Source organism: Microtus oregoni, unplaced genomic scaffold (genome assembly GCF_018167655.1).
Source record: "Microtus oregoni isolate MIOR12 unplaced genomic scaffold, Mior012 000015F_ref0000493, whole genome shotgun sequence".
In the NCBI taxonomy this organism is placed as follows: domain Eukaryota; kingdom Metazoa; phylum Chordata; class Mammalia; order Rodentia; family Cricetidae; genus Microtus; species Microtus oregoni.
In genome coordinates this window covers 34,308,665-34,331,302 of record NW_024543074.1, presented here as the reverse complement: position 1 = coordinate 34,331,302, position 22,638 = coordinate 34,308,665, and the positions used below count along the sequence as shown (strand labels likewise).

The following is a 22,638-nucleotide window of genomic DNA, read 5'->3' as shown; positions in this document are numbered from 1 at the left end:
CTGGGTGACTCCACCTCCAGCACTCAGCAGCAGTGCGGTAAGCTATCCTGGGAGCAGCGAGACTTGCCGAGGAGAACAGCCTGATTCTAAGGCGGTGGCTAGATTGACACCTGCTAAGAAAATGAAGCCGTGAGGTGGGTCCACAGGCCCCAGTGCTAGGTTGGCCATTTTCAAATGTGAGATCAACAACATCATCAAGCTTCATTTCCGTTTTCTAAAACACAGAAGTAAAGTCACCTCACAGACTCTTCACAAGAAGCAAATAAAATAACAACCAGTTGATGTGGCTCCAAAGTACTTGAAAAACCTATCTACGAACATCATGTTCAAATCATCATCTCTGCGTCTGCTGGCAGGACTTCACCTGGAATGATTTGACAATGAATGCCAGTGCCAAACTTATTCCACTTAGATCGATCATTCTAGACAGGAGAATCAAATGTAATTTAGGGGCCATTTAGGCTATATAAATTCCGAAAAACAGACTGCATTTCAAAAAATTTTTTGACGTTGTTCAGCAATGTTCATCATTTTCCTTATATCTAGAAGTCGTATTTAGTTGGAGACTCTACAACTACATTCAATGATCCTCTATGCAAACCTGATGTGCTGCAGTAGCTTATCTGAATAACCTACAAGCTGGGACCTCCAGAGACTGAATGACTGCAAGTTCAAAGTCAATCTACTTCTCATTGATCTGTCCTGCACATATTAGGTTAAACAAACCCTCTCCCTGGCATTCACTAACAGAAGTCTTCTAGACTACAACACTAAACTTTATGACTGCTTTTGTTCAACATGGAAGATGAAAGACGATTGCTGTTGCTTTGGGCTGACTGCACAGTCAAAACAAAAGAGACATCAGAGAAAGGGGAAAATGCAAAGAGGCATTAGATATTAATCTCATATTCACCAAGAAAAAAAAACTTTGCTTGGTTCTCCTTTCAGAGTTTAAAAGGCTACGAATTTTCTTTTTTTTTAACCACCCTATAATTCAGAACTCTTTATCCAAAGCCCTTCCTTTTTACCTCATTTCAGCCATGAAAGTCGCTCAAGTATTGTTAGTATCAAACAAAAAACATGTTTCTTCTTGACCCTATTTATTCACACCTCTTGATCTCTTTCATTTCCTTCATAAAAATTGCCCACATCCATAGGCACACGCGATGCCAAAGATGACTCTCCTTATCACACTTGGCTTTCTAATTACAACCTACTCCTCAGATCTCAGACTATTTATGTTTTATGTCTTTCTTATAATTTCTCTAAAATAAAGTCTCTGAGAACATCAATGGTTCTTTTAAAAGACAAATCCAAGTTATGAATTCACTCATCGTTCATTTGATCTTTCACAAGAGGCATTTCTTTGAAATCCTGTGAACATAGACTCAAATACAATCTAATTTGTATATGCTTAGAAAATTATTTGACAGACAGCAAGTGCCAAATAAGGGTTACTATCTGTAATTATTATTATACTTTTTTCCCTATTCACCTCCTTGTATGTCTCCAAATGGCACACTACTGGCCTCCTCCTCTGCTCTCAGCAGAGTGAGAGGGATGAAATATGCAAGTCATAATCATTCAGTTCAAGGGAGTTACCAACACTTTAAAAAAAGATAATGCAAATGAAGAATTGTTTGCAGCACAAGTACCCAGCAACCACAGTTAGAGAGGGATGTGCTGCAACTACTGCCACACGGATGGAGAAAGAACACCCAGGTTCTCCCACAAGGAGAACGGACCAACAGGCTTATGGCTGAATATGAAGAGTTTGAATCTTTATGGTTGAGCACCTAGAGCGCCTGGGGGGGGGGGGGGAACAATGTGCCACAGTAATCAAGACAATTTACCAAGAATATTGTAAACACAGACATAATACACTATCAGAACTTTACAATTCACTGATAACAAAGCAGTTAGCAGCTGTAAACAGTCCTTAAGAAGGTTTGTGTGTGCACGTGGGAACACTGTAACTAAGACCACAGTTACAAAGCGCTGAAGACAAAGCCGAGGGCAGCAAGGTAACCTACGCTGCTTGCAGTCCAATGGGCATACCAGTGAACAGAAAGGGTAGCAGAACCATATTTCTACATTGTGCTGTGAACAAGTGAAGGCTTAAGTGGGTTATGAACAGTAAAACTCTAAACTTTTTGTACAAATCAAGACATCTGAGAGTGAGCAGTTGTAGAATGTTATTTTAACTAGGCAAAGATGTGTTACATTTGTTTATGCTGCGGAATTATTACTTAACTCTGTAAAGGTGTGTTGCTTTTGTTTATGCTGCATCCAACAAGGCTATGTGTTTAATTATGTAAAAATGTATTGTATCTGTTTCACCTTGCCTGTCTAAGACATATGACTGGCCCAATAAAGAGCTGAATGGCCAATGACTAGGCAGAGAAAGGATAGGCGCAGCTAGCAGGCAGAAAGAATAAATAGGAAGAGAAATCTAGGTTTACACAGAAGAATGAAGAAGAATGAGAGAAGAGAGAAGAAAGGAGACACTCAGGGCCAGCAGCCAGGCAGCTGTCAGACAGCCAGAAAGTAAGAAAGAAAAGGTAAAAAATCCCGAGACAAAATGAAGATAAAGCAAAACGGGTAAATTTAAAGAGCTAACCAGAAACATGCCTAAGCTAGGTCAAGCATTTAAAACTAAAATTAGAAAAACAAAACAAAATGAAAACACACACACACACACACACACACACACACACCTCCACAAATTGCACCAGGCTTTTTCTTTTAGGCCACCAACCAGTTCCCAAATCACGACAGAGACTCTAATTACTGACCGCTCAGCTTAGATTTCCACCTACACATTAAATAGGAATCTCTTATTTTAGCCTCTTATTTAAACAAAAACCAACAAATCTTTGAATACAACAAATCATTTTTAGGAAACTAAGCAAGATTTAACTGCAAGAATTTTAGTTCATTAGAAGGATGGTGGCTCAGGCCTTTGATCCCAGCACTCTGTGGGCAGAGGGAGGCAGAGGGAGGCAGAGGGAGGCAGGGGGAGGCAGGGGGAGGCAGGTCTCTGGGAGATGGAGGACATCATGATCCACACAGTTAGTGTCAGCACAGTTATAGGGGTGCATAGTGAGACCTTGCTTCAAAACGGTGTGTGTGAGACACTTCGGGTCAGCATTTGAGTCTCTAAAACAGCCAATGAAGAGCCCTTGGTTAAATAAAGCAAACCCACATGCTGCAATCATTCTCCACTGTGCACTGATGTGCAAGAATGTGCATGGTATATTCTCAGCAAGGGTTTGTTCACAGGAAAAATACATATGGACCATATGCTCTATATTAAAAATTGTTATTTTTGCTTACATTTTGTCACTGATTCCCAAAGAAACATTTCATAAAAAAATTTTAACTGTTACCTTAAAAAAAACCCAGCAAAACAAAATGTTTTACAAATATAAGAGGAATTCTTGCCTTCTACTCCAAAGGGCGGTTCAGCACTCCATGAACATAGATTATCTTAAGATCCTAATTCCAAAGTTAAAGTTTTAACTGCGGCTAGAAACCTGTCACTTAAAGACAAGGAGAACCATGTGCAGAGTGACATAAGAGGCAAACAGGATTGACGGGTTGTAGAAGCTGAGGCAGAGGCAGGAAGTGGGATACCATGTCATCACTCCACTTACTACAGTAAACGTGTACAGAAATAAACTCACAGAATACACATTTATCGACACAAACGCTCCTAAAAAGCCATGTGTGGCAGGCTGCCCTTATCTGCGGAGAAGACATTCTGAGACGCCTACTGGATGTTTAAGAGTTTGCCAGCCCCTTATATACATGGTATTTATCCCCACACATACATACTTGTGACAAAGATTAATTTACAAACTAGGTACAGAAAAAGAGTAGCATCAGCAATATTAAAACAACATGTGATAAGCTATGTCAAATTTATGAATTATTTATGTATGGAATTTTCCAGTTAATACCCTCCAAGCAGTTGATTATGGGAGAACTCTAGAGGAGATTGTGTACACACAGAATGAGTAAAATAATCCCAATTACAGTTTATTGCAATAAATACTGAAGATAATTCTAATTTTTCTGACAACTTTTTAAAATTCTAATTCATTCTACTTGAATTTATTTGACTATGTTTGTCCTCTCTCATGAGCTGATCAGTCAAAGGCATCCATAGCACGCTGTCTTTCAGTGGTTAAATTGAAAACACGTACACACTGCTTTCATCCTTTGAAGGCATGCCCACTTTAAAGCCACGCCTGGGTTTAAGAGTGGCGTGTGTATACACATTACAGAACGCTCTAGAGCTTTGCTTTTGCATGTCAGTGTCCGTGGTTCTCCACACATCTCCTAAGTACCTCTTACTGCCTTGTCACTCAGAAACTGAATCTTATTTTCTCTCCTTAAAACAAATGGAAGAATTGCCTTTCAAAGCTTTACTTCTTTCTTTCACAAAGAGATCACAAAAGCTGGATGCAAAAAAGAAACAGGGCTAAATGAATAACAGCTCAAATAAAGCACATAAAAATTTAAAATATACATAAGATGTTATTTGAATATTTTTATAAATATGGACAGATTTTTTTCCCCTCCCTTAGACACCATGAGTAGCTGACATACTCTTTAATGTGAATACTACCATTCAAAAATATACATATCTTTACCTAACTGTTATTCCAAAGCCCAGTTCAGGGGCCGGAAAGACGGCTCAGCATTTAAGAGCACTAGCTGCAGAAGAGCCAGTTTTGGTTCTCAGCACCCACCTGGTGTTCACAAGCCTATAACTCCAGTTCCAGAAAATCTGATGCCCTCTTTTCATCTCCACAGGCACTAGGCATGCACACAGTGCACAGACACATAAAAACAATACTTCGTTTAGTGCTGCCTACTGTGCTTGTTCTGTTCTGCTCACACAATTTAAGACTGCTGGTAAAATGGCCCTGTACTCCTTTGTTTCTTAACTTTCTGAGACTGCCTAATAATAATGAAAATAAGATACCAACGTTATGGCTTGGGGCGCTGGTAAAACCCTAATAACACTAGAACGTACTTTGCTGAGGAGCACCACAAGGCTTTAAGCACACCACCTCCAGACACAACTAGATGCCAGCCAGACGGAAGAAGGCTCACAACAGATAGAGGAAACCCATCTGCTGCGTGCGCTCACTGAGCACACACCACTCACAGCCCTGAAGAGGGCTGGCAAGGCCCAGTGACACATGGGGAAGAATGTGACAAAATGTCCCAGGAATGGGGGCAACAACATGAGGGATCCATGGCTGGAAAACCAACTGAGAAGGAAAATCACCACAGGGACAGACACTGCAATTGCTTGATACCAAAAGAATCCAATCATGAAGTCTGTGGCTTTCCTCAATGTTCTTAAAAATCTTACAGAACCTAATCCACCCCTTGTAGCAAATCCACAGGTATGGACCTGGAAACCGAGCAGCTAAAACTCAATCCTGTAAAGCTTCTAACTTCTCAACTGGGACCCAGTTCCTAACAGTTTCTGCCTAAATAAATGAACACCATCTCCTTTTTCCCCTACAGAAACTTCCTTGCGATTGCTAAAAGGGTTGTTTTCCGTGTGTGTGTGTGTGTGTGTGTGTGTGTGTGTGTGTGCACGTGTGTGTGTGCACATTCATGGTACTCAGAGGCCAACCTCAAGTGTTGTTCACTGGCCCGTAACTTGCTACATGGATTAGGCTGGCCAGCCACGTAATTCCAGCTATCTGTTTCCATCTCCCGAGCACTGGGGTTACAAGCCTGCCATTATACTTGGTTCTTTTCACATGTTCAGGGAATCAAACACAGGTCCTCTTGCAAGTACTTTACTAACTGAACTATCTCCTCCACTCCTAAGAGAGATGTATTCATAAAAAATAAATATTGAGCTAATATTTTTGGAGGGCAAGAGGTAGGAAATGTGGGTGAGAAAGTAGCTCTCCCAGTCAAAGTAACATTTTTAAAAATTGTATTTTCATTATGTGTGCATGAGAATCCCTCAGTGACTGCGTGGAGGTTAGACAGCAAACGTGCAGAAGTCCGTTCTCTCCTTCATCACGGATGTCTTGGTGGTGGAACTCAGGTCATCAGGACTGGCAGGCGGCTAGCACCCTTATCCCCTGAGCCAGAATCTCACTGACTCACAACTTTTATATTTTATAATATTCTGAAATTTATAAATATTCTGATACTTTTTTAGTTGTTTTTATTATTCTCAACTCTCACAAATTTATATTAAACATTTTCTTTGAATTTATACAAGTTAAACAGAAGACAATAATTAGTCTTAAGGATATGTGCAGCACCTAGTTTAAAAAGGGAAGCTAGAAACTGACAGGTTCTCCTGGCTTATCCTTTTAACTTAGGTACACATAGGTAATGATTACAAGTGGGGAAACAGACGCCAAGTGGAGCCACTTCATGGAAAGTATCATACATGACTAAAGAGCCTCGGCCTCACTACAGACTTCATTTTTGTTTCTGGTTTTTGAGAACTACTACAGCCTCCCTAATGATGGCCTTGCTATAAAATTGTTTGACATTAAAAATAACAGGCCAGCTGGGCAGTGGTGGTGTACGCCTTTAGTCTCAGCAGTCGGGAGAAAGAGGCAGAAGGATTTCTGTAAGTTCGAGGCCAGCCTGATCTACAGAGCTAGTTCCAGGACAGTTAGGGCTGTTACACAGAGAAACCCTGTCTCGGAACAAACAAACAAAAAACAGGCCAATGTATGTGGCATAAACCTTCAGTACAAGCACTCAGGAAGCAGACACAAATAGATCTCTGTGAGGTCTACACAGTGAGTTCCAGGCTAGCAGACTGTCTCAAAAGCAACAATAATAAGAAATCCTATTTGAAAAGCATAACATCCTCCCAACAGTGGACAAAACATCATGGAAGCACACGATTTTAAGCGTTATCAAATTACACTCCCACAGACTAGCTTCTTCTAGGTGGTGTCCTGTGAGCATCCAAGCTGGCTCCTATTTGAAAACTGTGCCAGCTCCTTCTGGGTGTTCTGGGGATGAGACAGTTTTCCTTAAGTTTTAGCCAAGGCTTTTTCACTGTAGTATCTTATGAAAAACCACAACGTCAGAGCACACCACAGTGGCCAGGCAAAGGAAAAAACTATTTCAGAGGATCATCTGGGTACTTAAAATAGCAAGAAGAAAAACGATCCATTAGAAACACGTAGCAATTAATTATATGATCTAATCTTGCTGTACATACCAAGAAAACTCTGTGTGTGTGTGTGTGTGTGTGTGTGTGTGTGTGTGTGTGTGTTTGTTTAAAACTGGGTATGTTCCTTTAAAGTACTCTGGGGCTGGAGAAATGGTCCAGAAGAGTGCATGCTGTTATTCCAGGAGACCTGAATTCAGTTCCTAGCACCCAAGTTAGGTGGATTACAACCACCCGTAACTCTAGCTCCTCAAACGGTGATGCCGCTGCCTTCCCTTCACACCTGCACTCACATGCACATAGACACGTGCAGACATATACACCTACACGTAATTTAAACTAACAAACATGAAGATACTGCATTTTGCGCAGTGGTGTTTTAAAATGCAGAGACTGTGCACGGTGGCACATTGCTGTAGTACCAGCACTTGAGAGGCAGTGGTACAGTGTGTTTAAATCCCCCTCAGTGACATAGCCAGACCATACTAAAACATAGACAAACAAATAAAATAAAAAGTAAAATACAAAGAAATAAAACTACATCAACAGCATATAACTGCAATGAAGTCAAGGAAATGTTTCTGAAATGAAGAGAACACAAAGTTCTGGCAGTTTTCAATGCTTTTAAGCCCAACGAATCCTGGCCACTTCAAGTACACACTCTGCCTCACTCTGAAAATCATTTGCCTCAAAATCAAACCAAACTAAACCAGAGTCCTCCCCAGGCCACCTCTGTGGGTGCAGGGTGCTTCTGCAGCAGGGCATAGGACCTGGGTGGGGAGTTCTTCAAACACAAAGGCACAACCCAGCCAGCAAGTGACAACAGCATCACCTGTTCCTAGGAGAACTGACCTGATTGATGGAGTTGGCAGCACAGGATGCAAGGCCCGTTCCAAGGGAAGTAAGCAGGAAGCAGGACCAGTCGAAAGGGCCTGGAGCCAGTGCAAAGCCTGCTGAAGTGGTGCTCACGACGAGAGCTGTAATAGCAACAGAAATGCTGGTCAGAAGCCGGATTCCAGTCTCCCACCTGTAGCAGACGATGATCCTACAGACTCCAGGTGGATGTTCTTATATCTAAAAAATCCACATTCTGGGCCAGCAAAATGGCTTCAGGGGGAAAAGTTCCTGCCACCAAGCCTAATGAATTCAGACCTAGAACCCACATGGTAGGAGAGAACCTCCTGTAAATTGTCCTCTGACAGCCAAATATACAACATGGCACGTATACAAACATACATATGTGCACATGCACGCACACACACACACACAATAAAATGTATTTTTTTAAAAATATTTATTTATTTATTATATATACAATATTCTGTCTGTGTGTATGCTTGCAGGCACCAGACCCCATTACAGATGGTTGTGAGCCACCATGTGGTTGCTGGGAATTGAACTCAGGACCTTTGGAAGAGCAGGCAATGCTCTTAACCTCTGAGCCATCTCTCCAGCCCCTAGTAATTTTTTTAAATTTGCATTTTTCTGATTTTAAAAATGATATGTATAGATCATATAAAAATATTTTCTTTTAAATCCATTAGACTCAGGGGAAGGAAAATAAAACAGGTCTTCCAAATTCATCATTCACTCATTCATTCAACAAATATTTATGGACTACCAATTTGTGAGCAATATTATGCCAATGCTAACAACTATAAAAGATAAAGCTGTGCTCAGTGTTCTTTCTGACTGCAGTGAGTCACTGAACTGCATAGCAGCAAACAGAGAGGGCTTGAATTCTGCAGAGAACTCCAGATCATGGTAATGGAGGCCTTGCCTCCAACAGAGGAAGTTCCTGGGGCCAGAATGGAATAGAGCAGCAGGTTTTCAACCTGTGGGTCATGACCCCTTTGGGTAGGGAGGTGTCAAACAGTTCTTTAATATGGGTTGCCCTAAGACTATCAGAAAATGAAGATATTTACAGTATGATTAATAACAGTAATAAAATTACAGTTATGTTGTATCAATGAAATAATCTTATGACTAGGGGTCACCATGACATGAGAAACTTAATTAAAGGGCCGCAGCAATAAGAAGGTTGAGAACCACTGGAATACAGGAAGACAGTAGGACCATAACCACCAAGAAGGTTTCAAACAAAGCCATGCAACACATGCTCCCAAGGCTGCTGCCCTGGAGAGCCCTGGTGTTTCCTTCTTTGGGTTTACAGAAGCTGATGGGGCCAAAAAGAGCCTATGAGGGCCATGGAGGTGAGTAGTAAGAATTCCCCAGAAAATCCTTGAGCATTTATGAGATAATCAGGAAAGCTTCAAGACAGCACTGTGCTAACCTTTGGGAGGGAATGCAGAAGGGGAGAGTGTGATGGGTGTGCAACACAACAGGGAGATGGGAATGCCGTGTGCTCTACATGGACGATGTGACACAAACTAGCACACTTTCCACCTCCGAGCGCCTTTGCACACTGAGATACAGAGACAATGTCTGAAGACATCGTCTGTGTGTCTGTATGTGCCGGTGTACACAGCACTGAAAGTCAGAGGACACTTTCATGGGTTGCTGCGGTGTAGGTGTGGCCAACATATTTTTTTCAAGGCAGTATCTAACCGTACTCTGAGATTTGGTAAAGAGGCTAAGCTGCTGGCCTGAGAGCCCCAGGGATGCTCCTGTCTCTGCCACACCAGAACTCAGATTATAAATGCTCACCACACCAAGTCAGGCTTTTTTGGGGGTAGGAGAGTGGTAGATTCTGAGACTAAAACTTGAGTCCTCACGGTGCTGAACGAACCCTGGAGCTCATTTTGGTTGCTGTAACTGGGAGGAAGAAATGCCGCTGCTTCTGGAGGGCAGATGCCATTGTTCTTCTGTTTATCTTTCCTGTGGGCACAGGAAAGCCCACAGGAAAGTAGACTTTCTGGTCTACTCTAACCCCATGATCTAGTGCAATCTGTCACTACAGGGGCTCCCTAACAGCTCTCCAGATCCCACTATGTTTCTCCCTGGGATGAACTGGGAACAGATCACAGCACCCCGCTGCAAACCAAGTGCTTGGAACTGTACCTGTGATTGCTTTGGCTGCACTAAGTGCACCCACCTCTCTCCAGCTAACACACTATTGCCCAATCACGTGGTTTCCGGCTGTTCTTTGACCACCTGAAGTCATGTGATTCAGGGTCCTTGTATGCTGCTTCCTTGAGCTAGCTCCTTCTCTTTTTTGGGTTCCATCTAAGATACCCTTCTTAGGGAGAATATCCCTGGTCATCTCATCAAAAGTAGGCCAGCTCAGTAACTCCCTCCCTGACAGACATCACTCACCACACACTGGATCCTTACAAAAATGAGAGCTCCATGAAGGCAGAGTCCTGTGGGAATAGTTTCTGGCTCTGTTTTCAGGGTTACCACCATGGCAGGAATAGAGCAGGGTTTACTGAAGGCAAAGGAGGAAAGGTGATGGCTGCCTGATTGGACTGGATGTATCTGGTAGCCCTGGGAGTCCATGCAGGAAGGTGATCCACAGATACAGTTCAACCTAAGAGCAATATCCCAGGCCATGCAGGGGCAGAGAAACGATCCCATTAAACCCCTGTGGATGAGCATATTCCCAATGAGCAACTGGAAAACTAAAGGGTTCTAAGGGACATTTGGATTGGAGGAGTGTCAGAACGTGGTGTGTGGGTGAGGTGCGATAAGAAAACAAGGAAAAGGATGGCAAGGGCTACATTTAACAGTTCAGTTAGCTAGCAAGCCACGGTGATCTTCCTGCCTCTTCCTCCACAAGTCGTGTGGTCGTTTCCCCACATTGCTCACCTCCCCCCCCCCCCCCGTGTCCATCCCTCCGCCCCCTCACCCCAGCTACCACCTAGATCCTGCCTCTTAAGGCTCCACGACCTACTACCTACATCAGCACTCCTGGGAGGGAAGACTGGGAATGCACGGATTCTGAAGGGCACTGAAAATCCAGACTACAGCACCCCCTGAATAAGAGTCTAGCAGCATGGGTGCAAATGCAGTGAGCACTTGCAGCTCCATGGAAGCTCCCCCCAGAGCAGAGGAGACAGGCAAAAGGACTGAGCAGCAAAGGGGCAAGGGCAGGGCCGAGGGTGCATGGTTAGATACAAGTGAACAAGCAGGTTGGGAATAGAGACAAAGGAAGCTGCTCAGACATCAGAGGCACAATGCAACCCACCTGTCCCCCAGATACGGCACTGCAAGTCACAACAGGTGGGACAGCCAGCACCTGGAAGCACCTGGAACAGTCCAGCAGGTGCAACACTCAAAACACATATTTCAAAGGAAATATTTTGGAATAAGTTTTTTAGCTCTGATTCTGTAATGACTTATGTTCCAAAGGCAATTGCATGGTGATTACAGGCCTTGAAAACAGTAGTTGTAGGGACATGTCACCCGTGCGTTAAGAAGAAAGAATCAGCCTCTAGTCCTGAGCACATTCAGGGCCTTCAAGAAGGCTGACATTTCAGGGTAAGAACAAGGCTCCCACAGGCTCCTCCACCAGTAGCCCCTAGAAGAAGCACTTCACTTCTTCAGTTGTCACACCACGAACTGCAAAGCTTCAGGGAACATAGGCTTTTGTGAGAGTCACCTAGCTTTGCACAAGTCGACAGGTGGCTCCTTGCATATTGCACAACCAAAGGGACATTAAGAACCAAGACAACCCTGAGGACCCAGGCCAGTGCTCAGTTACAGAGGATTTGGGAGAAGAGAGACTGATGGGCCATAAGGTTTCCTCTCTTACAATCAAACCTAGAAGACTGCTTTCATCCAGAGTAAGTCAGTCAAAACAACCGGTGACTCTACTTTAAGGCTTAAACCTTAATCCAAAAATAAACTACTCACAAACAAGAGCAGCTTAACCATTAGAATATTATCAGTATACAACTAGTAAACCCTAGATACACCAAAACAAGAACAAGTTTAGAAATCTGCAAATGCATAGCTCAACTTTTTATATTGTGCACAGTAGCACAAGACTGGAACCCCAGCATTTGGTAGGCTGAGGCAGGAGAACCAAAAGTTAGTTGGTAGGTAGCCTGGACTAAAGGAAGACCCTGTCTCAGAATGAATCAACAGCAGAAGTCAGTTACCCTCACAGTAGCTGACAACGTGCTATAATCAACCAAATGGCAAAAACCAAACTGCCTGAAGACTGCCTAAGCCGAAAAGGGTACACATTTAGAAGAAAACTTAGGAGGGTGGTGGTGGAACACACCTTTAATCCCAGCACCCAGCACTCAGGAGGCAGAGACAGACAGATCTCTGAGTTCAAGGCAAGCCTGGTCTATAGATTAAGTTCCAGGATAGTCAGAGCTACATAGAGAAACTGTCTTGAAAAACACTAAGAAAAACAAAAAAGAAAAAGAAAAGAAAACTTACTCAGAGGAAGAAGTATCATAGTCTTTTGCATTCATCCCACTATTTGACTGGGTGGAAACCACAAAAAAAACTTCAGATTTCTGACCCCCAGGTCTAGCCAACAGCTGAGAGACATAGAAAACGGTCTGCAAAAGACCAACAAAAAAAAAAAATGGAAGAGTTTAGAAAGAAGTAACAGTGATAAATTTACAGAATGGGCTTAAGTTTAGAAAGCACAAATTATAAGTGGTAATACCACAAAAAAATATGACAGCAACCCCTCATTATTGTGGTAGAACTTGGGATTTTTAAGACTTTTCTAGAAAGGATCACAAGCCAACAAAGAATGCATTTACCGACTAAGTCAAAGCAATTAATTGAAGGAAAAAGGAAGAGAGAGTTGATGAATTGTACAAGCAACACTGAGCAGAGCAATGTCCTCATACAACGCAGCTGCAATTAAACTTCACATTGATTTCCTGGGATTCATTACATGGAATCATTCTGCAACACCAGGATCTCATTAAGAGTGAATGTAATATATTCTTTCATTAATAACTCTTGAGATTATACTTTATTTGGTAATCTCATATTCTGTCCCTTCGCAAATAAACATAAAATCAATGCTGCCAACCAAGCATGGCCCTCAGTCCAGGCCGAGGTGCTGCACTGCAAGCTGATGCCTGAGAAAGCACGAGAGTAATAACCCCATTCCTTAAAGCTTGACCCAGTCTTGCTCTGGAGGGGGTGCTCAGCCAGAGAACTCCATACTTCCCCTTTAAGAGTGAGCAGCAGCTCCACTCAGCTGCCACCCGGAATACAGGGCATCACTGAGTCCTAACCGGAGTCAGTCAGTTCTGAACCACCCACCAGACTAGCCTAAATGTGGTGTGGGCATCCTATTTCCAGGTCCTTCACTCAGGTTCACGTGTCTGCTTGCCTCCTCCAGGGGGAGGTTTCAATTTTTGTTCCTATGATTAAAATGTTTGATTTTGTTAGAATCACAGCACACACTGACTGGCCTGAGGAAACAAACACCTTGCTCCAACCTGCCATTGAGAGCCACCTGCTGAAGATTCTAGGTAACTTCTAGGAACTAAAGAGTGGCAGAGCAGCCAGAAAGCATGCTGGGCCCTCGGGTCACAGGTTGGAGGACATGAATTCTACCGACAACCATTGCACTTGGACCCTGAACGCCAAATGAAGATGAAGATGATGGTCCCGACCAACAGACACCTTGATTTCAGCCCAGGGGAGACCAAGCAGCGAATCTACACCAGGTCAACAGCCCCCTTAGAAAAGTGGTGAAACGGTGACTCTCTCAAGCTGCTAAGTGTGTGGCAAGGTTGGTGCTTAGCAAGACTAGCACAGTAGCAGCAGAGGACGGAAACATACTCAGGGACCATTTACAGACCACTGCAGCATGCGGGTGGGACTCAAAAGTCTGCGCTAGCTGACAGCCATGTAAGCAGATCTCAGGGCTTCATTGCCGAAGAAAGTATGAGCAGTTAGACTGCAGCAGAGAAACAAAACTCCCAAGCTCAAAGAAAGACAAACGTTAAGAAGGAAAATTGTGAATGTTAAAAGGCAGTCAAATAGTCTAACCTCTCTTGAGAGAAATGCTAATCCCAGCCTGGGGACTGACCCCTCATTGCTCCAAGAGCTATCCGGACAGTGACCTTACACACCCAGTCCAAAGCGACATCCCTGACACACCTACCTAGCGATGCAGTTCCTGCCTCTGCAACAATACAGGGTAGCTTCTACCTTCTTGGTACAAAGCTCCAATTATGCACAAGCCACCATGCCCAGTCTCTCCTCCTTCTGAGAAGTATCCGGGGTAACCAAGCACGCTTGGATTCTGGACTCCTGTTATTGTTGATGCTGAGGACACTTGGTGGAGGGCACAAAGGGTTTTCACTCCATCAAAAGCACTCAACACAATGATGGTGACTATCAAGGGCTTAATTAAGTGGTGCTTTGGTAACTAGTAAAATGAGCTCCCTAGAATTCCAGAGCAGCTCTCCTCGGGCCACTCAGCTCGGGCTTCACATAACAAAGCATCTTGCAAAGGGATTGCTGGAAGACACAAGCTGAACTCTGCTTAGGGGGTAGGAGTAAACAAACAGCGTAAACAGCTTACAGTGCCAAAGTCAAAGTGTCTTCATGTGTACTCAAAGCAACAAAACCATGTGGCCATCTCAAAGACAAGGTGAGAAATAAGACTTCTGCTTATATTTCATTCTCATTTTCTCTGTCTCTCTGTTCTCCTGGGAACAGAACCCAGGGCCTCACATGCTAACTACCAATTCTTTCTTTTATAATTAGCATTCTGCACACCTTAAAGTGAATCTATTGGTATAAGAGTACATGAATTTCACTTAGAAATAACTATGTCTTCGGTGACATTTGTATATAAGAAATTATACATATATTCCCATACAGTGATACTTTCTACACCAGGAAGGACATTAACAAAGCTGGAGAAGCCTGCTCTGCACAGGCAGCAAAGGAAGCACTGGGAGAGCAAGCGGTTGGTTTTGTAAACAGGGAGCTGTGCGAGCACCCAGGGGCTCAGCATAAATAATATGGTAGCGTATTTAGTTCTCTGCTTTATGGGAAATTCTCCAGTACGTGCTCCAAGGATTCATCTTCACAAAGATGAAAAGCTCACAAAATGAAGGGAAGACACCCACACACTTGCCCAGCGGATTACAAAATCATAAGCAGGCAGGCAAGCTTTAAACCCCCTTCCCCTTTATGCAGTTCACAAGGAATTCCACAGATATGAGGAGTTTTAAAGGGTCACAGAGGAGAAACCCACCCTCATACTGAAAGTGCGTTTTAAGCGTCCCATCCACACAGCTGGGAAAGACGTGGTTATATCTGTCACTGTAACCCGGCACTTTCAAGAATTCCAAGACAGCATCCCTATCTCCATCCTCACAGTATATTTTCTGGAGGAGCTATGTAACTCCTGGGAAGGCCTGCAAAGTCTTCCTTAGAAACTCACATTTCATCAAAATGTTTAGAGGCTTCCTATTCCAAGACTCACTGGTCTCTGAACACATGCATAAGCAATGCAGTCCTTTCTTTTCTCAGACTGTCAACTGGACCACAAGGCTCACAGTCCACCCTGGTCATCTACATACGGATTTCCCATAAGCTCTGCTTCTTAATGCCCATTTATTTTTTAAGATTCATTCCCAAAAGAATTATTTGAAAAGCAAAATGGTGATAAACCAATCTGGACAACTGCTGATTTTGACACACTACTTGGTAGGAAGATTAAAGCCATTAGCTAGATGACACTTTGAAATTTTCTACAGACTTCAACTTGCAAATAGAACTATCACTTTTCATTGTCACTGATGGCAGACACCGTGCAACATCATAAGCCAAACCCCACAAACCTACACTGTGTTCTCAGAATGAGTTTGTAGGTGTGTCCCTGGGCAATGGTATAATTGCTTAGATCTGAAAGTTTACTATGATATAACTTAATCCAGGCACAGGAGGTAGTCTCTCCTGGTTTGCTAATGAAACCACGTCTTTTACTAAGTAGCCGTTCTTGCAATAGCCATGACTGTCTTTGTTTCTACTAATGCCCTTGCTCCAACTGGTTGAATTTCTAATTTAAGTGAGACTTTTAGGCTACCCCAACTGGCAGCCTTCTTTGAACGTCCTAGTATAGTTTTCTCATCAGCATCCATATTAAAGGGGTAACAATTCTTATGGGTATTGTTAAATCTTGGTAAAAAGTCAACTGATGAGGGACAGGGTATCAACCAGAAGTAACTGATTACCTATAATCGCTCTGGGTGAAAAGATAAAATGTTTCATAGAGATTTAAAATAACAGCTGCAGAACTCACTAGGTCTCCCCCTTTCTTTCCTCCTTCTCCCCTTTTTCCCCTTTCTTATATAGTTAATGACTAAGTCTGGTCTGAAAAACCCAGGACCAAATTAAACCTCTTACCTTCAAATGCACTGAGTAACACTGCCGCCAGAATGCAATGTTTCAGGATGGTTACCAAGGCAATTCACCAACGAGCATTTGGTTTGCATTTAAGAGTTAGCATTCAGCAAAGGGCAATCAAGTGCCCCTCAGCCCGCATGAAAATATAAATAAGAGCTGTTTACACTAAGCTAATGCCACCAATAAGTGAGACCACCCCCATAATTCTTTCAATTACCGTCTCTCTTTGAACCTGAGACCTTTCCTGCTTAGAAACCCTATTTGTAGTTTTTTTTCCTTTTCAATAAAGAACTATTTCTTCTCAATATTATTTTCTATACTCAATAACTTTACAACTTTGTCTTTTCTTTTGAGATACAATGGTTAGATACCTAACAACCTTTCCATAAAATGACCCTCCAAAGCCAGAGCTCAGGCATGAAGGTTAAACTTGTGAGAAGTGGAGGAAGTCCCCAAAAAGAGTTTGACAGGAGGGAATTGTTAGCCAGGCGGTTTCCATTAAAACGGTGACACTTCTCTAAGTTTCTTACCCAAACTGTTCAGGTGACCACCTACAGCCAAGCATTGAGAATGAGCATCTTCGTTCTGTCCGACAGTACTCGGTATTTCCTTCATCTGACTACTGCCTCAGGACCGACTGCTCTCTCCCTCTCCAAGCTTAACTCTACGAATGGCAACTGTCATTCCTTCCCAGTGACGAAGTGGCATCAGTGCTAACTGCATCACCACTCTGAGCAGCGGGCACAGCTTCCAACAAGAACACGCTTCACCATGCTGATGACTAACACTTGGGAGAATGCCCTTATGGACCACTGTCTGTAAGTGAACCTGGACACCAACAGTCACTTGCCAAGCCTAATGGAATTCATTGGTAACATTTATGTTCATTACTTATCTGAACAAGAAAGACAATTCTTAACTGAAGAATATACATCATTTAGAACAAACCAAAGTCTCTGACGATTCTATGGGCTCAGAGGGCAGAGTTTTCAAATCTGATGAAAATTTAAGAGAAATGAAGCAGGGCAGCCTCAATACTCAAGAGATACGCTGAGGAGAAAAAAAAGTCGCAGGCTATAGACTTCAGCACACAGAGCCAGCAATAGGCAAACCAAGGACCACAAAACACACCAACCTAAGATCACTTGTTAGACACAGGATTCCTTAGCTGCCCCTAAGCAATAAACTCCTACAATACAGTAAAATACAGCCATGGAACCCATTCCCAACTTCAGACAAAAACAGATCACATGGTAGTGGTAGTCCCACAAGATGCTATCACCTAGTGACACTGTGTCCACTCTGGCTTGTGTGATTAACACTCTGTGATGTCTGCACAACAAAGTCACCAACCAGAAACGGTCCGTCACTAAGCACAGTAGCCTTATAATAGACTATTTGTCATTAAGAGGCTGAGCTGTGACTGAAATAGTGGAACAGAATCCACTACACTTTCTTTTACTATTGAGTGACTAGTTCTTCGTCAGCTCCTTGTGTGCACGGCACTAGACACTAGCCAAGGGAACAGAGATGGTTAACAAAGGTTCGATCTGGAGACTATTCTACAAGTCAGCACACCATACATTTCACACACTGGTCATGGAGCGTCACTGTGTGAAGGATACCAAGAACTCCGTAAAGAACACTAGGGCTGCCTAGCCTACAGGCAGGAAGGTGGGAGGGGTGTGTCGTAAAGACAGATGGAAGGGCTGGCTCAAGAGCTCTAGGGGGAGAGACTAGACCAGCCTCTCCCCACCCAGAAATAAAGTCTCTCAGAAGGTAAATATGGACCAAACTACACGTCTGTCTTTATAAAGTCAGTGGACAGACAACAGACTTCTCTTTGTATTTCTGACATCCAAGTTTACTACTCCTCCATATTTGTGGCATAAAAAAGACATTTGTAAAATTTCAACTACAGTAGAGTTTAGAAAGGTTTCCAAAACAACAGGTGGACAAAATCTTTCTTCAGCAGTTACAACCTTGGAGCATTCTTTTGATACTTCTGTTAGTGTTTCATTCCTTAATCTTAAAAAATTCTTTTTTATTATTGTTGTTTATATGTGTGCATGTGTACATGTGTGCATGATGTGTATACATGTGTTATAATGTGTTATATACATATGCATGTGTGTGTGTTATAATGCAAGAGTAATAAGGAGGACAACCTTGTAGAGTTGGTTCTTTCATTCCACCTTTATGTAGATTCTAGGAATCAAATTTAAATTATCAAGCTTGCAAAAAAGAGCTTTTACCTACTGAACCATCTTACTGCATCTCTTAATCTTAATAAATGGGAAGCCACCACGTTTTGCTTTGAACTGAAAACTAAGCCCTCAATAATACTCCCAAAGGGCAATTTGGCACCCAGCCAAGTCTAGCATGCTGACTGAGAAGTAATCGCTTGGTCCACCTCCAAAGAGCTTCAGACAGCCTGCTCCTAGACGGTGACCTGTTTGGAGCTGTAGACTCTAATAGAAACTCAGGTATCTAGAGTAATGGGTGGGGGCTAGGTAAACAGGCATAGGGATGGGAAAATAATGGCATGTGGGAATTCTCCTATTGGACAAGAACTACTCTCTTATGTTGTGTGGGAGGAGAAAGAAGACAGGTTTCTGCAAGTTAAGAGGGATCCGGGGAGAAGAGGCTTGGCACTCTCCTCTCTAAGCATGCCATGGGAACCGTCTATATCAGGGTCATCACTTGAAATTCAGATTCCCAGGCTACAACTCAGGCCAAGAGAGAAGGAATTTTGGGAGGACATGCTCAGAAACGTACATGAAAACAAGACCCCAAGGATCTCAAAGGTGTAGGAAGCTAGAAAAATACTGGAGAGTTGATTAGATTGGGATTTTGATGCCGGGCTTTTAAAATGATGGACACATTAAAACTCAGCCATATTTTAGCCTTCCTTGTGGCTGGCTGCATGCTACGCAAACCTGGCACAAGACACAGCAAAGGCTCCTCTTGGGAGCTTCCCTTCCCCTCTTGTAAGGTGGTTCCTGACCTTCTACCTTTGCCCATGTTCATGTTGCTGCCTAGAGGAAGAGGAGAGTGTAGAAGACATCTTGTGGTCTTAGGGTCATACATCATGAACCAGTGAGAGAAAGAAAGAGACACAAGGCATCATGGTAGTATCCTGAAATGGTAACCCAAAACTTCTTAACATGAGCGCTGAAGCTCTGGCTCTTCAGAATTCTCATCCAGGCAGCCAAGCCCACCCTCAGTTCTTGAAAATTGCCAGTATTGTCAGAAAGGGATTTTCATCCTCAGGAGAAATTTATTTTTACCTTTTTCTAGTATTAACTACAGCATTTTGTACTTAACAACCAATTCAATCAACATGAAATTGAATTTAAGACAAGTAAATCCCAAATTAATAATGATATGAGGAGAAAACAGAGCAAATTAGCTAAATGTACTTTCATCCATATTAAATGCAAAACAAAACAAAACTGGTTAAGGGCTGAAGAGATGACTCAGTGGTTAAGGGCACTTCTGCTCTTGTAGAAGACTCAGTCAATTCCTAGCACCCATATGGCAACCCACAACTATCTGTAACTCCAGTTCCAAGGGATCTGATACCTTCACTCAGACATATATGCAGGCAAAACACCAATGCACATAAAATAAAAATAAGTCATTCAAAAAAAGGGCTTTTTTTCTAAAGCCAGTGGTGATGGTGCATGCCTTTAATCCCAGCACTCAGGCATAATGGTATATTATTTGTGTTTTAATAAATAAAGCTTGCCTGAAGACCAGGACAAGGCAGTCATACTAGTCAGCCATACAGTTCAAAGAGTGGTGGCACACACCTTTAATCCCAGGACTTGGGGAGACAGAGGCAGTAGGACCTCTGTGAGTTCAAGGTCACTCTGGGTTATACAGACTGAATCTGTCTAAAAGAGAAACTGTAGTGCTTACACTACAGGACGGTATGCGAGCCAGGAACTAAGCTGGAGACTTAAAAATGCACAGACACAGACAGAGACAAGGGGACACGGGTCATCCTTGATACAAGAATGACAACTTTATTGTGCTCAGGGGCAGCTTATATAGGGCTCTGGCCATGCCCCAGCTCTAGGGATCTTCCAGCTGCAGATTCACCAGAGAGCAGTTGAGGCTTGGCACCACGAGGCAGGGTCAGGGTCACTAAACAGAGGCTGAAGAGGCTACTGGTGAAGTTGTAGCCTTATCATCTATGGAGACCCCAGGATACTGGAGATGCCAGGGCTTGGGGATGACCACCAAGGACATTGGCAGGTGTGCAATGGAGCTGGTCAGAGCTTCCAAGGTAAGTTGCTTGTACTTCAGATGGCAGAACTAGGGACGGGGGTCTGCACAAGTGCTTTGGGACACAGAAGACCGTGGGTGAACCTCAGACGTCAGACACTGAGCTACTTACACTGTTGGACTTCGTTATGATGTAACTGTAACTGCACTGGTTCTTCCCTGCTGGAGTAAGAAGTATGTATCTTTTTGATTTTTACAGGAGCCCACAGTTGAGAGATTTTGAACTTTTCAAGAGATGTTAGATATTTTAAAGAAACTGAACTTTTAAAGTGCGTAAATTTTATAAAATGTGGGACTTTTAAAGTTATACTATCTTTCATAGAGTGATATTAACACATTTTGAGGGACAAACAAGAATATAAAATAAGAGGCCTGATCAGATGGCTCTGTGGTTAAGAGTATTTCTGCTGTTCCAGAAGACCCGTGACCAAACCCTAAAGCCCACACTGCAAAGCGTACAACTGCCTGGAACCCCACTTCTACGAGTCTAATGTCCTCTTCTGACCTCCGTTGGAAGCAGCATGCAAGTGGCACGCCTTCACACTCAAACAGAGAGATACATACACACACACAAATGAAATGAATCGTTTTAAAAGAAAACAAAAGCAAAACATGACCTAAGTAACCAAATTCAGAGTAAGTCTCACACAAAAAGGTGAGTATGATATTAAATTCTACAAGCTTATTTACCAAAATCTATAAAAGGAGAGTTATTTTGGCATTACTAAAATGAGAATATTTTAATCTTCTTTTTTTAAACGTATTTATATTTTCTTAAAATAAATACATAATAGTTACATAATTTAAAATACTACAGAAATATTTGGGAAGCATTATTAGGCATTATTCAAAATGTAAACCTCAAGGGATCCCTCTAACTCTGCAAGTAGGAAGGTATTACTGTGGGAGCATAGGTTGTTTGCACAGCTAACGCCAGAGACCACAGTAAGGACACAAAGCAATCTAAAATGAACCAGCTCTAGCAACAGCTTCATCTATCGGTTCCCATAAACAATCTATTCAGTGTGCTGGCCTTGGGAAATGTAACTTTTAGCACAGATGGTGGTCAGGAAAAGTCCTGTTTTTCATTGACCTACATTCAGTTGAAACTCACTGAGTCACTGCAGCCTCTTATGATCCTAATCCAAATAAAATTTCCTCACCCTGGTGTGGTGCTTGCAACAAGCTGCAACAACATTACTGTAAACAGCTCAGCTGGCAGCAGCTCAGGGAGGCCTTTGACTCCTTTATAAACTCAGTTTTACTTTCCTTTACACGCTTGTGCACACACACGCGCGCGCGTGCACACACACACACACACACACACACACACACTTGTGCACACATCTTCAAATCACATTCACACCAGCAAAGGATTGGCTCATGCCCTGAAGAAGTGCTGAGTTTTCGGGCTGCAGCTAGTCTGCCCTCCTACAAAGGAAATCACAGTCTGATCAGTATATGGTCCTTCCTTGGCATATTATAGCACAAACAGAGGAAGCACAGAAAAGACTCATTCTATAATGTGACTGCAGGCTCTCAAAACTTCCTGCCTCAGCTGCCATTAGCTAGAAATGAGTTGTCTAAGATGTTAAAAGTCCAAGAGAAATCAATTTACATGTATCAGGGATCTCCTTAAAGAAATATTCCTGCTGACTCCAGGCTGTATGAATTCAAGTAATAAACTAAAGAGGAGAGTACAAGGTCAGTCAGATGAGAGGACTTAGGGTCACTAAAGGGTGCTACTTCTTTAAATGAAAGAAGCAGAAGGAAATGGCTTTAATTCAATTAGTCACATGGGATAAATAAAATCATATGAAGGAAATTTACAACCCCAGGTCTCTTCCATCTGTGGC

General features: G+C 42.7%; 1 protein-coding gene across 1 annotated transcript in view; it reads right to left on the bottom strand.

Annotated features, from left to right (window-relative positions):
* The window catches only part of LOC121457179 (protoheme IX farnesyltransferase, mitochondrial), a 108,520-nt gene that overhangs the window by 73,339 nt on the left and 12,543 nt on the right, over positions 1-22,638 (bottom strand). The window contains exon 4 of the mRNA XM_041665925.1: positions 8,033-8,157. Coding sequence (XP_041521859.1) covers positions 8,033-8,157 — 125 coding nt within the window. The remainder of the gene's footprint in view (positions 1-8,032; positions 8,158-22,638) is intronic.